We start from the raw sequence: 20,305 nt of genomic DNA, 5'->3' as shown, positions 1-20,305 counted from the left end.
AAAACTCTGGGTATTGAAGTTAGACTTCTTACATCTAAGAAATTATTATTATATAAGTTTTTCTAAGCACATGTAGGAAATACTACCTGTATATTCAGAAATAAATCAAAAAGTTTATGCGACTATCCAAATATACCTTTACAAATACTAAAGTCTAAGCATGAAAATCCAGTCCTATTTCAGTTAAAAGTTTAAATATCTTTAAAAGATTAGATGTATACAATTTGTTTGGAGAAGGAACAGATGTACCTGGAGTTTGTACGACAGCATGCAAATTCTTTTCTTGGAGTTGTTGAATTTTTTCATTCTTAGCTTTGCTCTCTTTCTCCAAAAGTTTGAGTTTATGAACATATTGGTTATTTAGAAATTTCAGATCAGCTGTTTCACGCGTACACTGCTTCAATGTAGTTTTCAACTCTTAAAAGATTCAAAGACTATTTTACAGATCAAGAAATCTACGAAGTTCCTTCGCTTCACAAAATACAAAGTCACCAATTTGAAAGGCTCTACCTAATTCTTACACATGCTTTGTTTGAAAGGCTACTACCTTTTCTACCACTATTAACAAACTGCAAATAAGTCATTAAGCACAAAAGGGAATTGTATTTTTCTTCTGTTGTATGGGGCTAATATAAACCATGGCTTTTGATCCAGTAAATTGGGTATTAAGCTAAGAAATTATGAATTCATGCCAGGTTTTGGACATGGCTTTCAGCCACGTAATTACCCTTTGCCCAGTACTTCTGAAATCATTTCATTGTACCTACTTTAATCCTCTTTTTTCAGTATAGGAAAAACAAGAGTTGTTTCAAGAACATTCCCTCAGTTCCAGAATTTAATCTTTTCTATAGCAATTGTAAATCTAAAAATTTAATCCAGATATAGTGCAGACAAATACAAATATGGAATGAAAATTTATTTTACTTCTCAGTAACTCTTCAACAAACCCTACACAATTTCAAGAGCTGTTAGCAAGACTACCACATTTTCTAATCAATAGTTTTAAAATTAGATTAGCCTTTCCTACATATAAAATGAAAGGGAACAAAAATATGGCATGTAAACAAAAAAAAAATCACAAAATTTTACCTTTAATGTGTTGGGCTGATTGTTCTTTCAGTTTCATTAATTCCAGGTATAATTCATTATTTTCCCTGCTCAATTTTGCATTTTCAAGTTTATAAGGTTCCAAAAGAAAATCAAAATTGGCACTTTCTTTTTCAGCTTTCACAGCAGATAATTTTGATTTCCGAAGACTTTCTGTAGTATGAACTAGGTCACTAGAATTAAAGAACGGAAAATGTAAATACAAGAAAACATCCCATTAACTTTCTAATAACTAAAAATATAATTATAAAAGGCGTAAATATGTTAAATCCAAGAGAACTCAAATCTAAAAACAAACACTAGGAGTCTTTCAAGGAACCAGGAAACATTTTAAAATTTCTCAAAACAAGATTGATTAAAAGTTATGAGTTATATACACATAGTTAGAATCATCTTTGAATCTCCCCTCTCACTCATTCCTCCATGGCCAATTAGTCACCTGATCCTGTAAGAATCTGTGAAACTTATTTGTTCTTTCAGCAAATAATTTATTGAGTGCTTGCTATATGCTAAGTGCCAGGTACACAATAAATTAAAATCAGTTCCTTACCTTAAAGAACACAGACCAGTGGAATATTTACTCCAATACTTACTGAGCTAGGAACACAATAAAGAACCCACTGTCATTGGAGCTTATATTCTACAGACAGTTTGTCAAGAAATTATAATACTATGTGATAAACTCAACAAATACTTCAGTGCCAACTATGTGTTCGGCCTTTCCTAGGTACAGTAGTGATAAAATCAGTCTCTAGTCTCATGGAGTTTGAATTCTAAAGAGAGATCAAATGGAAGTTTCCAATGATGATAAGTAGTTAAGGTGGCATGTAACAGACATGATGGAGTCAACAGACCGTACAGCTAACCAAGCGCAAGGGCAAGGGAAGAGGGAGAGGGAAGAAGGAGTTGAACAGGTAGAACAGCATATGGAGAGACCACGGGTGAGAATGTACATATGTTAGGGAGCTTCAAGTGGTTCAATACATGGGAGATGAAGCTGCAGGGACTAGATGAGGAAGAGTTTTGAGGGCCATATTGAAGACCACAAAATATTTTTCATTCATTCTCTCTTTTCCATTATCATCTCTTATAGTACTACTGCAGCAATTTTCAACCTTTTTCATCTCACGGCACACATAAAACAATTACTAAAATTCTGTGACACACAAAAATATATATTATTCTGACCAAAAAAATAGGTATAATTTTGATTCATTCACACCAGATGGCTACTGTTGTGTTGGCTGTCATTTTTTTATTTGACAATCTAAGGGAAAATAGGGCAGCATCCTTGACTAAATAGTCAGGTATTGCATGTTCTAAAACAACTTGCAGCGCACCAGTGAATCTGCCATGGCACACCCACTGAAAATCACTGTCCTGTTGCAATAGCTCCCTAAGCAATTTCCCTGCTCCAGTCTCAAACCAGTCCTAGAGCTCATGTGGAAAAGAAAATCACAAAGGATCTTTCAGTTGAGGTGACATGTAACAGCTTAAGAAATGACTAACCACATATTAGAGAACCATCATTATTAATACAACAGTAATTAAAGACCAGTGAGTGAGGCAGACATAGAACTCCCAATTATATCAGAAAACCACATAAAAAACCTGTAATTCTATTCACAGGGAAAACCCTCAGAAATGTTTACTCTAGATGGTATGGTGTGTGGTGACCTCTGGGGTTCTGCAATGTGGAGACCCTGAATTGATGATGGGGAAGTAGGATCTGAGATGAATTGATACGCTTTGGATGATTTAAGGGCTTTTCAAAAATGTACCCATTTCTTCACTGAAGCATGAAGTTCAATCAAACCAGATAAATGGGATTAAGGATCATACAGGTTTAGAACTGTATTTTCATCTTTACCTGAAAAGTTTTTCTACCAAAGGTAAACACTCCACTGTCAGAGTCTGGCGGTATCCCAACTGATCCAATCTTTTTCTAATATTAATATACTTTCTTTCTGCAGCTGTAGTCATCTTGTCTTCCAAAACTAGTCTTATTCACATCCAAAAATTAATGTCCTAAAAGAAAAGAGTGAAACATCATTCTATTACTATAGCTATTATTATTGTTTCATGATAAGAAGGAAATATTCTTTTAATAGGAAGCAATTACTTTTTTTCTTTAGGTAGGCAGACTTCTCGAATATTTAGATTGATTTAAATAGGATGTTTATGAGATTCTTGTTGCTGCATTAAAATGAGTATCTGTTCATAAACCTATATGTAAAAGTGAAAAACAATAAAGCTTCCAGAAGAAAACAAAGAAAAATATTCTCCTGAGCCTGAGGTAGGAAGAGAATCTTTAACAAGCACTCAATATGAAAGAAACACTTGAAAAATTGGACTTTAAATTAAAAATGTCTGCTCATCAAAATATTCCATTAAAACAAAAACACAAACAAGTGGGAGAAAATATTCATAATATCTAAAAATAATCTGTATAAGTAATATACAAAGAACTCTTACAATTCAACTCTTAATAAAGACGAATAACCTAATAAGAGAACGGGCTACAGTTGAACATGCACCTTGCAAAAGATATCTGAATGGGAATAATCATGTAAAAAGGTGCTTAATACCATTATGGAAGAAATATAAATTCAAACCACCATAAGATACAATCTCACCCATACTAGAATGGCTACAATTAAAAGTATAATACCAAAGGCTGTCAAGGATTTGGAGCAACTGGAATCCTTACACTGTAAAATCACTGTGGAAAATATCTGGCAATTTCTTATAAAGTTAAACATACTTCTACTCTATAACTCTGTAATTCTATCCCTAGGAATTTGAAGAAATGAAAATAAACATCTACAAAGAGACTCCACAAGAATACTCATAGCAGTTTTATTCATAATAGCCCCAAACTGGAAACAAACTATATATTCATCAACAGCAGGATAAAGAAACTGTGATATATTTATTCAATGTAATACTACTCAGAAATAAAAGGGAAGGAACTACAGATACATGTCAACCACACAGATGAATTTGAATAACATTATCTGAGCAATAGAAGCCATCCACGTATATTGTATGATTCCATTTATATAAAGTTCAAGAACAGGCAAAATTAAACTATGTGAACAGAAATTAGAATAGCAGTCATCTGGGGCCTGTGTGGGTGGGTAGAGATTGACTGGAAGGGTTAAGAGGGAACTTTCTGGGGTGAAGAAAATATTATACTGATTGGGGTAGTGGTTACACAAGTGTATACATTTGTAAAAGCTTTTCAACTAAGTACAATTAAGGTCTATGTGTTTTACCAGGTAAATTTTACTTCAATTATAAAAAACACACAAACACGTAAGTACCTCTATACACATTTTTATTCTTGCCTTTTAAAATACCAGTTATTCTCTATCAATCTGCCCTAAAATGTAGTTATCCAAAGATCACTTCTTTAGAAACTTTGTTCTTTTCTAACCTTTGCCAGGAAAATAGAGTCCTAGTACTCTAAGCCAAATAAAAACTTTGTTTTACAGCTCTACTGTTCTTCACAATTTATAAATGTGAAACCTCACAACTACTGGGTCAGGCAGAGGAGCCCAAAGAGCGCTCCCTATTCAGAGATGAGGAAAGGCTGCCCCCAAGAGACTAACTTTCCCAAACCACAGGTCCACAAAGCAGGTGAGCAGTCAGGTCTCAAGTCCTGGTCCAGCACTCTGGTTTCTGTACCATGCCACTTCAACTGAACAAATCACTTGTACCTCTCCTTGATTACTCCGTTCTACAAATCTTTCTTTTTCCACTCTCCCTAACCTTTTCTTCGGAGTGGTGTCCCTTTAGACCACGGGTGGGGAACCTTTTTGCTGCCAAGGGCCATTTGGATATTTATAATATCATTCGCAGGCCATACAAAATCATCAACTTAAAAATTAGCTATGAAAAAAGCTCCTGTAATTGTTGAATTTCCAGTCCTGCCTTCAGTTGCCTTGGCAGGGCCAGATCAAATTATTCCGAGGGAGGGACATTCCCAACCCCTGCTTTGGACTTTCTAGAGGGGCCTGACTGATGCAGGGTGTTTTAGAAACTCCTGGAGACTTCAGATATACACACACCTGTCAAACCAAGAATTAGCAGGGCTTCACCACTCAAAGGTTCCTCTCCTTGTCTGGTACCAACTTTGGTTACCCAGAAATAATACTTCCTCACATCCTGGAGAGGGAGAAAAGGAGAGAGAGGGAGGGAGAGAAAAGGAATGAATGTAAATAAGAAAATACAGAACAAATGAAAAAGATTAAACTCCTCCCAAGGGGGGGGAGACCCCAAACCACAAAACAAAAACACGCGTATTTAACTTTCCTCATCCACGGGGCTACTGTCTCCAGCCCCCGCCCCAGCCCCAATGTCCAACACTGGGCTGTACTGGACGTTTCTAGCAAAGCCACACAAAGCCTTAGGTCTGGAGGTCCCCGGCATGAGTTGAGGACAGTCCACCTGCTTCGCTCTGGGGGCTGACGTCTGAAAGCCAGTGCATCGTATTTTACTGAAGTCTCGTGTGTGCGTGTGTGCGTGCGTGTGTGCGCGCGTGCTCCCGCGCGCACAGGGTCTACCTCAAACCAAACGCAACCTTAAGTGAGGCGGCCTCGGGTCCCCGACCTCAGACCAGCAGCGCTGGAGGTGGAGAGGGTAGAGGGGTGCGGGGCAAACTTCAACACGAGCCTCTCGCCCTAAGCTCTGGGCATGTCTGTGTTTACAAAGAGCTCGGACGGTTCTAAACGAAGAGGGCATTTAACTTTTAAATCAACCCGTCCGTCAGACGCTGGCGGGTCTCACGGGCAGCAGGGCGCCCGCGGCGAGCGCGCCGGCGGCGAGCCGGCAGCCCCGGGTTAAAGCGAAGGGATGTCGGCAGCGGAGCCTGCGGGGACTCTCCACGCCCCGCCCCGCCCGGACCCACTTCCTCCCGCGGCCGCGCGGCCTCCCTCCCGGCAGCGCCCGGGCCCTGCCCGCGGGGACCGCCCGGGAAGCGAGGGCGCCGCCGCCGCCCCGCCGGGCCCTGCAGCCCCCGCGGCCGCCCTCACCCGCAGCTCCGGCCGCCGCTCCCTCCGTCGGCGGTCGCATCGCCCTCGAGCCCGCCTTCCTCGTTGGCTCCTTCCGTCCCAAACACTGGCTCGGGCGCGAGGGCAGTTTGAAAATGGCGCGGAGAGACCGTCCCAGCCGGCGCGCAGGGGGCGCCGCCGTTGCCCCGGTAACGGGAGCGGAGAGCGAAGCGGCGCGCTGCGGAGGCGCGCCCGGCGCGACGGCGGCGCTGGGCCCCGGTGCCCGGAAACGGATGGGCAGGGCGGCGCGAGGCCACAGCGCCCCCAGGCGGCCAGCCGACGCGGGACCTCCGCGGATGCCGGGGTGGCGCCTCCTGCAGGCGGGCGCTGGGCGTCCGGCTCCGGGTTAACCGCTGCCCCGGCTGGGCTCCCGCCGGGGGTCCGCCGTCACGCTCGCGCGCAAGGCGGGCGCCTGCTCGCTGAGCTCCAGCGTGAAGGTCCGCGTCGGAGGCATCCCCGACGGCGCCCAGGACGGCTGCTGCCTGCGCGGCTCCTCGCTCCGCAAGTCCTCGGCAGCTGTGACTTTAAGCAGAAGCACGTCTAACAAAACCAGCTCACCCTCGGCTCGTTGGTATGCACAAGAATTAAGTTCCTACGACATGTTTCTGGTTGCAAGAAACATCGTCAAACTTCTAAAGAAAGACCCAAAACACTTATAATATTAAACATTGAAATAAGTGTGACCTATACATATATTTCAAAAAGATTGATAAAAATAATTATTTTCTAACCCAGTTCAGGGTGGTGGGTGGCCAGGGCCTATCCCTGCAGCTCAGGGCCCAGGTGGGAACCCACTCCGGACAGGACACCCGTCCACCGCAGGGCCACCCACACCCACTCAGGGTCAATGCAGACACCCCAATGGAGCCAACTTGCACATCTTTGGGATGTGGAGGGAAACCAGACACCCAGGAGAAAACCCCCACACATGGGAGAAGGGACAAACTCCACACAGATAGTGGCCCCAGCCGGGAATTTCCTTGTGACAAGGGTGATAGGAGGGTCTTTTGTTCTAATGAAGTGGTTCTCAGCAGGGCTCTAGGTAGCTTCAGGATGGGGGACAGTCAGCAGAAAGACCCAGCCTTGGTAAGAAGCTTGGAACTTTCAGCCCCACTCCCCAACCACCAGAGAGGGGACAGGGAGATTGAGATAATCACCAGTTTCAATAATTTAATCAATCATACCTATGTAATGGAACCTCCATAAAAATCCTAAACAACAGGGTTTGGTGACTCTGGGTTGGTGAACATACCTAGGAGCTGAGAGGACAGAACCTGGAGAGGGCATGGAAACTCCACACTCCTTTCCCTGTGCCTTGCCCTATGCATCTCTTCCATCTGGCTTGTATCCTTTGTAATAAACAGGTAATAGTATGTAAAGTGCCTTCCTGAGTTCTGTGAGCCATTTTAGGAAATTATCTAACCTGAAGAGGGTCACAGGAACCCCCAAGTTTTAGCCAGTCAGAGTACAGACGTCCTGGGGCTTAGACTGGCATCAGAAGTGGAGAGGGGTAGTCTTGTAAGACTGAACCCTTAACCTGTGTCGTCTGCACTAAGTCTGGGTTGTCAGTGTGAGAAATGAATTCTGTACCAGGGAGTGTCCTGAGAGTTGGAGCAGTTTCGTAAAACACACCATGTATTTATTTGATGTCAGAAGGGGGGAAAACACCCTCTCATTGTTTGTCAGAAGTGGTGTGAGTAAAAATAACTCACCAGGAAACACTGGGTGTGTGCAGGTAATGCATAGGAGAAACTTAACAGAGATAAATCGAGGCCCTTTCCCAGGTTTCTTCTCTGTATTTTCAAAACATATTCTGTGTCTGCATGTTGTTAATTCTACTGCAGGCATTCATGATCCTGTTTCTGTCTTTAAATTGTGAGCTCTGTACAGTATACAGAAGATAAATGTGTTCTTCTTTGGACCCACAACCCAGATTGTCTGGAGCTTAATAAAAGATCAAAAAGTGTGAACTGAATTCAAGTTGAACTGAACTGAACAAACTGGGCCTTCTGACACCAAGTCTAGTTAGTATGGCCAAGTTGCCTGCCTTCAGCAAGTAGCCCAGAGATAGGGCTAAAATGTCAGTATTACTACCAATTAATTTACGTCCTTTTATTTAAGCACCAGGGACTCAATTTCCCTACTGCCACAGGTGTATGGTTTGGCTGGCAACCTGATTGTTACTGGCAGATAAGGATAATGGTTATGATAGTTCCAGTCTGTCTGGAGCCTTGCAGTGGAGCCTCCGTAGTGACTTGGCTGCAAAAGGCATTCAAGCTGTGCAAATGATCAGATGCTATGAGAAGCTATTCTTTAGCAGCAGACACAATGGAAAATAATTTTCAAGAAAGGGTCCCTTTTAAAAGCACAACACTAAGGCATCTTGACGATCTAGCAGTTTATTTTGTGTGTCTACAAAGACCAGAGATTTTCATTTCATAATGGTAGTGCAAGGAATTACACCTTTTAATCACCCTTTGGAGTAAAAGTAGAGATAAGAGTAGGAGTTCTGCATAAATGAAAAGATTGATAAACAGTAATATATATATTTTTAACAAAACTTCTACATGTCAAAAGTTCTGTGGTCGAAGGAGAAAGAATAAGCTGGGAAAAACATTTACAACTATTACCATAGACCTAATATGCAAAGAGCTCCCATGAGTTGACAGTGAAGTAGCTAACAAATACTAGAACATATTAGGAAAATAATTTTTAAATGGGCAAAGTTATGAAAATGTAATTCATCAAATGGCTCTTTACCATAAGAAAAGAGACTCAAGTTCACCGAAAATAAGAGGCGTGTAAATTAAAACTAATGGAGATGTGAAGGACAGGTAAGTGGCCCAGTGAAAGGCGGAGAAAGACAATAAGAAATATACTAGCAAACTGATAATAGCCATTGTGTATTAAATGTTTGTTGGGTTCTGTTTTAAGTGCTGCTTTCCAGGTACTGTTTCAGTTCATCACCCTAATCATCCCGTGAAGTATTGGTATCCCAGTTTTACAGATGGGATAAGTACCTTACTAGAAGTTACAAAATAAGTGATACAGCCTCAACTTCTACTCTGGTAGTTAAGAGTTCTGAATTTAGCAGACTGCCAAGGAAGGGAACTCGGTAGGACAATAGTCAATAAAGAGAATATTCAGATGATGATCAGTTAAACTTTGCGGAGACATAGAGTGGCCAGGCTCCTAAGAGATCAGTTAGACCAAGTTCTCACACAAAAGACAGGTTTCCTGTGCAACCTCTCCCAACAGAGGGCCATCCCAGCTGCCACCTCCTACTTCCAATGATAAGAGAACTTACTACTTTTCAAAGCAGCTCACTGCATTGCTGAAATCTTTGTTAGAAAAATTCTTCTTTATATGAAGCTAAAATCTGCCTCTCCATGAGTGTGAGCAGTTTGTTCCGAGCAATCAAAAGAACTTGAATCTTTTCCCCATACATGTGGTGATGCCCGGGTCCTTCAACTTTTGCTCACAGGATGTGGTCTCCAAGCCCATCACTTACCTGGCTTCCTCCTCTGCAGTAGAACACTCTAGTTTTTCAGTTTTCTTATTGAAATCTATATCCAGAAGTGATTGCATCAAATTGGGACTAAGCACTGGGATCTTTTCTTTCCTTTGACATATCTGCACAGCCCACTCAATGAGCATCAACACAGTCTAGTATCACGTTAGCCATCTTAGCAACTGAGTCACATGTTCTCCGGTGAAGAAACAAGCACAGGCCTTTTCTCTGGCTATGTTTTAATATCTATTTTTATGTCATAGTGTCCTAAATGCAAATATGAGGTTTCTGTAGCAAAGATCAGTTATTACTCACATAAATAACTATCAGTTCCCTTGCCCAACATCCCAGGGTGATATGGAGAGAGCCAGATGTCACCCTACTTGTACAGGGTTCTGTACTGCAGGGAGGAACATCCCCCTGCCCCCCTTTCTGCAAATTAAGAATCTGAGAGTTTATATATGAGAGGGACAGCTCTTTCCCTCCCCCTCCCTAGAAAGAAACTTATTTTCCCAGGGAAGAGAAGGGAAAGGTTCTGAGTTCCTACCTTTTGGAATGTAAATAAATGTCTCAAGGAGGAAGACAAAACCAGCCTCTCCGGGTTTACAGCTCCTGGGATGCCACCCTGGTTGCAGGTTTTGCCCCCACTTTGAAATGTGAACACACTCCAGGGAGGTAAATGTCTTCAGAGTTCTCTCACTATCTATTCAGTCATAGTCACAATTTAACTTCCAAGGCTTGTTCTTTAACCCAGATTCCAATAAAACTCACTCAGAGAGAGGAAAATACTCACTGATGACTTGGGCTTGATCCAAATCTTTTATGTAGCATGTGTCTCTGTCTCTGTCTGTCTCAACAGGTTCTAGGAACTCAGCCTGGGTATCTGTCAATATGCATTTGCCTGCAGGAATCAGAAGGCCTGAGTAACAATTGGTTAAGTGATAAAAGCATTTTTTCACTTGACAAAATAGCAGTGCAGGCCTAGTTTGGTTTGCAGTTCAATGGCACCACCAAGGACCTGACCAGTTTCCATCCTCCTACACTCGCCTCATGGGAGGTTTCTATCCTAGACCCTATTGCTCCATGGTTGCAGAATGGAGAAAGAGGTCTAAGAAACAGGCCTGTATGCAGGAGCCCCCAAAACAAGAAGTGAGGGTAGGGGAGACAGGAATTTTGTGACAAGAAAAAAAAAGGTTTGCCTCATACGCTTCTTTTTCATCAGGTAGGAAAATGTCTCCCAGAATCCCTTGGTAGAGTTCGCTTTAGTGGCCAGCTGGGTTCTGTGCTCACCACTGAGCAGTCACTGGCAAAGAAGGCTTGAATCAGCTATGATTTATTTCCAGGCCAAATCAGGGTTCTGCAAGTGTAAATTTAAAAATCGATTCAGGAATTTTTGGAGAGCTTCTCTCTTCATCTCAAATCCAGAGGGGATTTGAAGAGACCACTTAATATGTATCCTTTGAGTGAAGGAGAAAATCCTGAGTTAACGCCCTCTCAGAGCTTGTTGTATCTTTTCCACAACCAGGTGTGAGCCTCACGTGAGAGAAGATCATGGTTCTTGTACCAGGTCCTGTGGGTTGGGCGCGGTGGCATCCACTCCAGGCTCCTGTGTGTCTTCCCATGTGAGGCTGGAGGGCTAAGCTGAATCCAGGTGTTCCATGGGCTCTCTTGAGCTGAAGTTCTGCTCTCATCAGCATTCATATGAGAATTGCATTAGGAACCAGATGAAGGAGGGAGAGCAGCATCTTTCTGCTAGTGTGGGTAGTGACAGAAGTAGCATCAAGAGCTTCCTGCACACTGCTGGAAACTGACCTTGGGAGTAGGAGCTGTTTCTAGAAACTGCCTAGAGCCTGTTCTTCTCACCTTTCTAAACAGTTTTGTAAGCTTCCCATAGCCTAGTTCAGGGGGTTCTGTGGTCTGCAACTAACACCTAACAGAAAAGGGTCCTATCTAGGAAGGCCTCCAGGGAAGACAGGGAGTCTTCTGGAGAGAAGCTAGAGATGGTGCCAGTTGCAGGGTGGAGGAAGTGGTAAGAGATCCCTGGAAAGAGAGATTCATTTACTTTTCCCAAGTGAGCTGCTGGTGTTAGATCCTCAGGGAAGGAGGAAGGAGGGTTCCCAAAGCACCCACAACAGAAGAGTCAGGTTTAAATATCTAGCAGGGCTAGCGAGCAGATCTGTTTCATGGCAATACTGTTCAAGTAAGGACGTTCCTGCCCCTTTCCCTCCTCTCCCTCCGTTAGTAATTTGGGCAGAAGAGGAATTGAAGTTGGGAACTGGAAAAGAGGAAACAGTGACCACTTCCCTTCTCTTCTCTGCGTGCAGCAGGCAAAAGCCAGGGAAGGGTGAGAACATTGACCATTAAGCCACATTTAAAGTTTTGGTTATGACAGTGAACTAGCCATTTTAATTACTGACCAAGGACTTATTCCACTTCAGAGAAACCCAAAAAGCCATGAGTTATCATACAGAGCAAGGAGAAGAACTGGATGTGAGGAAATAAAATTTGTTTTGAGCAAATCATACTATCTAATCCTTGAACATAAATATACTTTGGCCTTTTGTTCCTCTAAAGCAGGGGAACACCATCTGAAGAGGAAGATTCTGATAAACAGAACCTGCCTCATCCCACTCTTCCTAACTCACCAAGATTGGATGAAAACAAATGGAAATTTCAGAAATATCCTCTACAGAGACTTCAAACCTCCAAGAGATGGTGCAGATGTATAAAAATGTTCAAGAAGAGTTGGAGAACTCAATGGGTGCCAAATATGTAATGGGATATTATGAGAAGCTGGTGATATTTCAATGAATACCCTTCATTTGCCAGTTGATAAAACACAAAATCAAAATCAACCACACTCCCTCACTCCACCCCTGTGCAAATGTACTCAGGTTTCACTGGGAAGACCAAATCCTGGGCTGGATGCTCTATGGGTCTGATCCAATACAGCAATTACTTTTGCTGCATAGAGCTCCCATAGCACCCTAGGCTTCTTTTCATAGCATTTAATACTCTGTATTGTAATTGATTCTTAAATTTATTTAGCAGGATCGTGAATTAACTCACACCACATCTCAGAAGTATGGAGACATTGTAGTCCCTTTGTTAACTCACCCAGCCTTCTTCCTCAGTCCCCACCTACTGGTAAGGAGTAAAAATAATTGTTTAAATCCTTCCTTGTTTAAACTTAATCTGATCCAATAATTTAAACAGTCCCTTTAGGTAATGTTAGTTTTTCTAAGAAAACAAAAGCTCAGTCTGTCAGATTTCTTACCCTGTCAGCTCCAAGATGTTAACTGTGTGTATGTGTATGAGGAGGTGTGGGGTTGCCTGACCATGTGACCTAGGGGAAGACTGTGGTCTTTGGGAACCTCTTCTACCCTTGTCTGCCTAGTTGCTTTCAGTGTTGCTGGCACTGCAGCTGAAGCCTGTAGCTGGTGTGATAAATGAATCTCTCTCTCTCTCTCTGATGGCCCTCTCTGACTCACTCTGCCTCCCCTGGAAGGCTTACTCCTTTGACTTCTGGCTGTGACTCCCATTTCATCCTGGCCCATCTTGCAGGCCCTTACCCACTTCACCAGCACTGTGGATCCCCAGCCAGATTCTCAGGTATTCTCGGTCACAAGGGCCCCGTATGGTAAATATACATGACTCTAAAGTTAAACCTCATGACCTTCCACCACCTAGGCACGCTGGCCCCACTAGGATTGATATGAGGCATCCTGCAATGAGGCCTCTTCTCAGGGTCTCAAGCGGGGAGTCAGGGAGAAGTCCTTGGTGTCTCCCCCACTCACCTGATACACAGTCAGAACATATCTGACTGCTCTGCTCCTCTCTTGCCCTCTCCTGCCCACAGTCCAGGAGCCTGAAGAGGAATGGCTTCCCTCCCTGCTTCCTCGGTAACACACCTTCCTTATACCATGGCGTAGTCAGATTCCCTCTGTGGAGTCTCTTCTCTATCCTAGGAGAGAACTATCATCCAGGCTTGGTTTCTAGTGGATGGGGGATGAAAATGAATGAAAGAATTTAGAAAATCCTCTCCCAATTCAACAACCTAATTTTTGAGACTATTATTTGGCTGCACAATCTTATTTCGAAGGTTAGAAGCTGAATATTAATCCTCTCTCTCCGAATTACAAGTAAATTGCTTAGAACAGTGCCTGGCACCCAGTAAACAATCAATGTTCTCTTTCGGTATGAAATCTCTTACCCTCCCTCTGAGACTGGTTGGTGTCTTGGGCCAAGTAGGAAAAATATGCACTAGGAAAAGCAAAAAAGAAAAATGACGTTAGTAATTTCTAAGATACTAACTTTACTAACATTTACCTTTTACCATATTTCAAAATTATCAATTAGTATGTGCTTGTAGAGGAACTCAAACAATATAGAATTATCAAGATTCCCAAGTGAAAGTCCCCATTTCACTTGTAATGTTTTCCCATCCTGATCTCCATTCTACTCTCCTCCCTAAGGATGATGACTGTAAGCATTTAGGCTGGATCTCTTCACTCACTCATCTCCCCTGTTACACTCTGAGCTTTCTGAACTGGTCTCTCTAGTCCCGCAGGCCATCAATAAATATTTGATGAATGAATAAATGATTGAATGATGAATAATAAAATAACATAGAACAAATGAAATAGCTTCAAGAGAAAATTTACTGTTACCTAAAGCCATTAAGACTTGATTTAGTGCTGCGTTTTCTTGATAGGATTACATCTGATTAAACTAGAGCAGAGATTAAATGCTGCGGCCTCATTTTTCCAGGCTCTGGAGATGAAGGGGTGAATCAGAGGCAAGATTCCTGCGTTTACCTTCTAGTGGAGAGTGTGGGTGGGAGATAGAAAATAAATGAGTAAAAAAAAAGTGGATAACTTGCGATTATGATGGGTGATATGAAGGAATGAGGTGGGATAATGTGAGAAAGAAGAATGGGGGGAGGAAAGCTGCTTCAGACTGGGTGGTCAGGAAAGGCCTCTCTGACGGAAGGCATCTGAGCTAAGATTTGAAGGACAAGAAAGCAGACTTATAAAGATCTGGGGTCAGAGTATTTCAGGGAAAAGAAATGAATTTAATTTAGTGGGTTCCTGGAACAGAAAAAAGGCAAGTGTGACTGGAGTAGAGCAAATGAAAGAGAGAGGTAAGAGATGAGTTCAGAGAGGTAGGGGGTGATATCCAGGCTGCATAGGGTGCTCTGGACCATGTTAAGGAGCTTGAATTTTTCTAAGAGCCACTGAAAGGTGTGGCAGATGGAAGTTTCTAAAGATAGGTTCCCCAATATATATGCCATCGATGCCCTTTTTACAAAGTTAAACTCTACCATTGAGAGGTAGGGTCTATGGCCCCTCAATTTGAGTCTAGGCATGGGGCTGTCACTCTGATAACAAATACAGTATGCAGAAGTGAAGCTATGTGACTTGTAGGTAGATTGTAACAAGAGTACAGTTTTCCCATGTCTCTCTCTCAACACTTTCCCATGGAACCTAGACACCATGCCATGACAAAGCCCAAACTATCCTAAGAGATTACCTGGAGAGCCCCTTGTGGAAAGGAACTGAGCTCCCAACCAATAGCCAGCATCAACCACCAGTCATATGAGAGAATGAGTCTGGCTATCTTTATAGAATAAATTTATGGACAGTGGCTCTTGGTATGACCATCAGAATAATTTAACTCCTGTGTCTTCATTCCACCCAGTGTCACTCAGCTCAAGATTCAGATTTCTGGCAGAGGCAGAGAGTCTGATGGGTCCAGCGAGTACAGTTATCTGTCTGATCCTATAGAGCACAGGGACTGTGATGGATAGTCACCAGGATCCAGAATCACTATACTGTGATATATAATGAGCAATAGTTCATTTCCAGAGTACTTTGATACATTTTACACCCCCTGATGAACAATATAATTTTTCAGGCAGAAAAAAGAAACTGTGGTCCAAAGAAAAGGCTAAGAGGCAGGAAATTACTTAAAAACAAGGGACCCTGACTATAAGCATAATGGTCACTATGGGCATCATCACTTTGGGGCTTCATCAGTAAAAGTCAAGGTGTTTGATCCATTATACTCTCCTTAAACACCTCTACTCTTTCTTCCATCGAGAGGACTGTTCACTGTGATCAATTTTATGGTTTGATAAATCCTACAGCAGATTACGCCTCTTGAATAAACAAATATGGAAATGAATTTTTATGAGCACAAGTTAGTAGTAGTACATTTATAGCTATAGTTAAAGTAAACTTGTTTTGTAAGTTCCAAGTAAAATAATAAGTAAATTTTAATATAAACCAGTTCGAGATTTTTTTCCTCAAATTTTAGGGCCTACAAACTTTCTTATGTGGTATTTTGGATTAAACGTTGTATTCCACTACTTAGAAATCCTTTTAGAAAGTTCTCTATCCCTAAGTGCTATAATATTGACTGGCCAATGCTGAACTCAAAGTAGTTGCAGAGAATCATTATTGGCTTAGTTACAGCTTGGCAAAGCCAAGAGAGTAAACTAATAAGAGTTATTGGACCAGAGAAAAACCATCCAAAAATAAAAGCTCTTTTTAAAAGTATAGAGATGCATGATATGTTAAATTCTAATAAAACAATATAAAATTTCAAATAAGTGCACCTACTCTGTTTATATACATGTTATTTTTTACATATTTGCTATTAATGCACATGTATAATTCTATGATCTACATTTTCTTTGATTCCTCAGTATAATCCTCCTACCTTTTTTCCTCATACTGGACAAAAGGAAACCAATCTAATCCCTCTCATTTGAGAATGTTCACCAGGGCCTACGTATTTTAATACAGTAAGATTTTTAGTTCATCTTTTCTTCCCAAACGCGGGCATATCTTGTGTTGTCAACTTAACCCTGAAGTACCAATGGGCACATGACTTTGAAACTAATTTGCTAGTGCAATAGCTAGCTGAAAACAATAACTTGATACTTCTGAGTAGTAAAATTAACTTTACAAAACTATTGACAAAACAAAATACTAATTTTCTAATCTACAATAGAATGGCTACTACTATATCTCACCTAATTTTTTTTTAACATATCTTTATTGTTGAAAGTATTACAGATGTCCCCTTTTTCCCTATTGACCCCTTCAACCCTGCACCCACTCCCCACCCCAGGCCTTCATCACGCTATTGTCTGTGTCCATGGGTTGTGCATATATGCATATAAATTCTTTGGTTAATCTCTCCCCACCCCCACCTTTCCTCTGAGATTCGTCAGTATGTTCTGTGCTTCTGTGTCACTGAATCTATTTTGTTCATCAGTTTATTATGTTCTTTAGATTCCACATATACGTGAGATCATATGATATTTGTCTTTCTCTGCCTGTCTTATTTCGCTTAGCATAATACTCTCCAGGTCCATCCATACTGTCCCAAAGGGTACGAGGTCCTTCGTCTTTACAGTTGCATAGTATTTCTCACCTTCTAATTTTAATTGCATGTGAATGGAGCCAGGCTACCGATGACTGAATATTCTTTTTCTTTTCATAGAATGTTTCCAGAAAACAAACAAATCATTATCCCATTATAGATCTCATATTTTGAATGGTATGTGGAGATCCTAAAGTATAATTTGTGAATAAGATTTTTAATTATGATTACTGTGCTGGGAAAATCCTGAGGTCATATAAAATAATTAAATACATTACTGAATATTATTTTTGTTCTTTTAATTTAATGGAACAAGAGGAAATTTCTGGTATACAGCAGGCATGCAATAGTATGTCAGCAGGCTAACACTGATTGAGTACAGTGCCAGGCACTATGCTAAGTGCTTTTCACATATTATTTCATTTAATCCTCACAATAGAATTACGAAATAGACATCATTGTTTTTATAAAAGAGAAAACCCCGCTTAGAGGGCTTTTTAACTAGTAACAGTCAAGTAGGGCTGGGACTTAAACCTGGGGCTGATTGCAAAGCTCCCATTTTTAACTGTTATGCATCTTCTTTTGATAAATGAATGCATTATGAATGGGAGAATAAGGATTATATTGTAAGTAAGAAGAGAAAAGGAGCTATATGCAAGTCGCAGAATAATTGATGACCAGTGGCTTAAACCATAAGGATACAGAATCATTTCATATATCAAGAAGGCTGGGCAGATCCAGAGTCAAACAGGCTCTTGCTTTTTTGGCTCTGTCACCTCGGTGTGTCAGCTGTGTCTCTTCATGACCAGAGCTGTCACAGCTCTAATGATCTCCTCACTTCACAACATACCAAGATGGAAGAAGAGACAGAGGCAAAAGACCCTGCCTAGCTTATGAACTTCCTCTTTTATCAGGTTGGAAAATCTTCTCTAGGAACTCTTGGCAGACTTTCTCTTACATCTACTGACAGACCTGGGTCACACAGATGCACACCCCTAAACCAAATATAGGCAAAGGAGACTGGATTGCCAAGGCTGGCCTAGAGCAGTGCAACCATGCTGCCTGTTTTAACTACTTGGGAGGATTATAAAAAACCTGGCCTTACCTTCAGATGCTATTTAATTATTTATCTGGGGTAAAGTACACATATGAATATTTTAAAACATTTCCCCAGTGATTTCAATAAGCAGCAGGTTGAGTTCCAATGGTTTATGCCAGTACTGATTTTTCACATTAGTCTGGGCATGTTACTACCCTATAAAAAGTGAGCTGTTAGCAAGAAAGAGTAGGCAGACCCCACAGCCCACAGCATCTGCCAGAGGAACTTACAGAGATAGACCTGGAGAACCCTCCTCCCAAAGAGAGCATATCTGAGTTCTACAGAAGATACTGCTCCATGAATTCAATTCATCAAGCATTTGTTGAATTTTTACTACTCGAATGTGCAAGACTGCTATATGTGTGTAGAGCAAAAACTGGGAGCAGAGCACAGTTTTTCTTTAGCTTGTGGGTAATTTCCTTATAACAATTCCCCCACTGGGCACCCAGGAGTATTAGTCTTTAACATCTAGTTACTTAAAGCAAGGTGGCATGTCAGATACTGGGCTCAAGCAATGAATGAAGCAGCTACAGCCTCTGCCCTAGTGGAACTTATATTTGAGAGTATGGTCGTCCTCTAGACATTGAAGGGAATAGTAAAGAAATATGAGTGACAGTTTCCTCCTCCCATCAATTAACAATTCAGGTGTTATCTGTTCACTTTTTACCTTTTAAGCTCAATATTTATTAAGTACTTACCCGTGCTGGATAGGTCCTGGTAGACAGAATGGTCTTGATCCTAGGGATAAAGCTTGCAGTCTAAGCAGGGGAGACAAGAATCATGGTCAGTGCCACGAAGAAAAAGAACAGGCTCTTCTGAGAGAATTACAGGGTAAGGTACTGTTAATTAAAGATCAGGAAAGGCTGTTTAAAGTTAAATGGAGACAAGTATAAAATTCGTATTAGAGCACATCCTTTCAATTTCTTAATTTCTTCTTTACTACCCTCTCCTCTAGCCAACTAGGCAAAATATTTAGCTTCTAGAAAGACCCACTGTCTTGCATAGGCAATTGAAATCGATTGAGATGCTGATCTTAGAGAAGCTGCTTTCTCAAGATTGTTGGGCAAACGATTTGCTCATATTGCTCATAGATTGATGTTACATTGTCTCGCTATGTTCTCAATTGCTTCCTAGCATGTCTTCTCCACCTTTTTAATATATTTCTCTCCTGCTTCCCATCTTTCCCACTGCCTTTTGATGGCTCCCCCATCCTCTTTTGAAAATATGAATCACTTCTAAATGCACTTAGTACTATACTCAGGAGTTTAGGTAAGTGAGCATGTTATAAGTGCCATCAAATTTAACAACCTGAGAACTCTTTAAATCACAAGCATTAATGTCAGCTATCTTCTAAGGGATTAAAAAACAAATAATCATTTGGGGGCATGAGAGATATAATTCTGCATCTTAAAGCTTTGCATTTCAAACTGTGGCCTACAGACATATAGACAGCAGCATTGCTATTAGTTGGGATCTTGTTGGAAATGCAGTATCTTGGACCACACTCAAACCTGCTGAGTCAGAATCTGCATTTCAACAAAATCCCCGTTTGTTTCACATGTACACGAAAGTTTTGAGAAGCACAGACGTAGAGGGTCCCAAAGCAGACAGTTATGAGAATTAATCGTTGACACCACTCTGATACTACATATTTAACTTCACTGGTATAGCTATTTTTACTTTCCCAGCACTTTTTCATCTACAGTTATTCTCTAAGTTATTATTTTCAGTAGTTTGTTCAAAAGTTCTGTGCTCCTGTTTGCCTATGCTTTCTAACAAACAATAGCATAGATCTTTAAGGTCTAGAAAACTGTAGCTCATGAAAGTCATCCACTACCTTTTTATAAGTAAGAGCCATGCCACCTGTTATGTTAGTGGAGATATTAGACAGCATTTGGTCCTTGGATGTGATATATATTTATATCTGCATCATTCCTGCTGTTAGAAGAGGAAACGGCCAGCACTTTGAGAGGGAGTTTAGTGTTGTGTAGAATATCAACTGTTAATACTTGGCTTGGACCTTGATCAAGTCACTGGCTTTCCTTTGGCCCCAGATTGTTATCTGTAAATGTTGAGGTTTTATTATTTAGCAATAAAGATATACACAAACATTTGATTTAAAGTTTTAAAATTAAACACTGA

General features: G+C 41.3%; 1 protein-coding gene across 1 annotated transcript in view; it reads right to left on the bottom strand.

Moving 5' to 3' along the window:
- Window positions 1-6,400, bottom strand: part of CEP135 (centrosomal protein 135) — a 56,715-nt gene extending 50,315 nt beyond the window's left edge. Inside the window, exons 1-5 of the mRNA XM_081137947.1 lie at window positions 6,144-6,400; window positions 5,181-5,277; window positions 2,978-3,135; window positions 1,090-1,280; window positions 250-417 (exon numbers count right to left, since the gene is read on the bottom strand). Coding sequence (XP_080994073.1) covers window positions 250-417; window positions 1,090-1,280; window positions 2,978-3,090 — 472 coding nt within the window. The 5' untranslated portion in view covers window positions 3,091-3,135; window positions 5,181-5,277; window positions 6,144-6,400. The remainder of the gene's footprint in view (window positions 1-249; window positions 418-1,089; window positions 1,281-2,977; window positions 3,136-5,180; window positions 5,278-6,143) is intronic.
- Window positions 6,401-20,305: the final 13,905 nt, after the last annotated feature.

The sequence above is a fragment of the Miniopterus schreibersii genome (genome assembly GCF_964146895.1).
Source record: "Miniopterus schreibersii genome assembly, chromosome: 1".
Lineage (NCBI taxonomy): Eukaryota > Metazoa > Chordata > Mammalia > Chiroptera > Miniopteridae > Miniopterus > Miniopterus schreibersii.
This window is presented reverse-complemented; position numbering and strand designations above follow the sequence as displayed.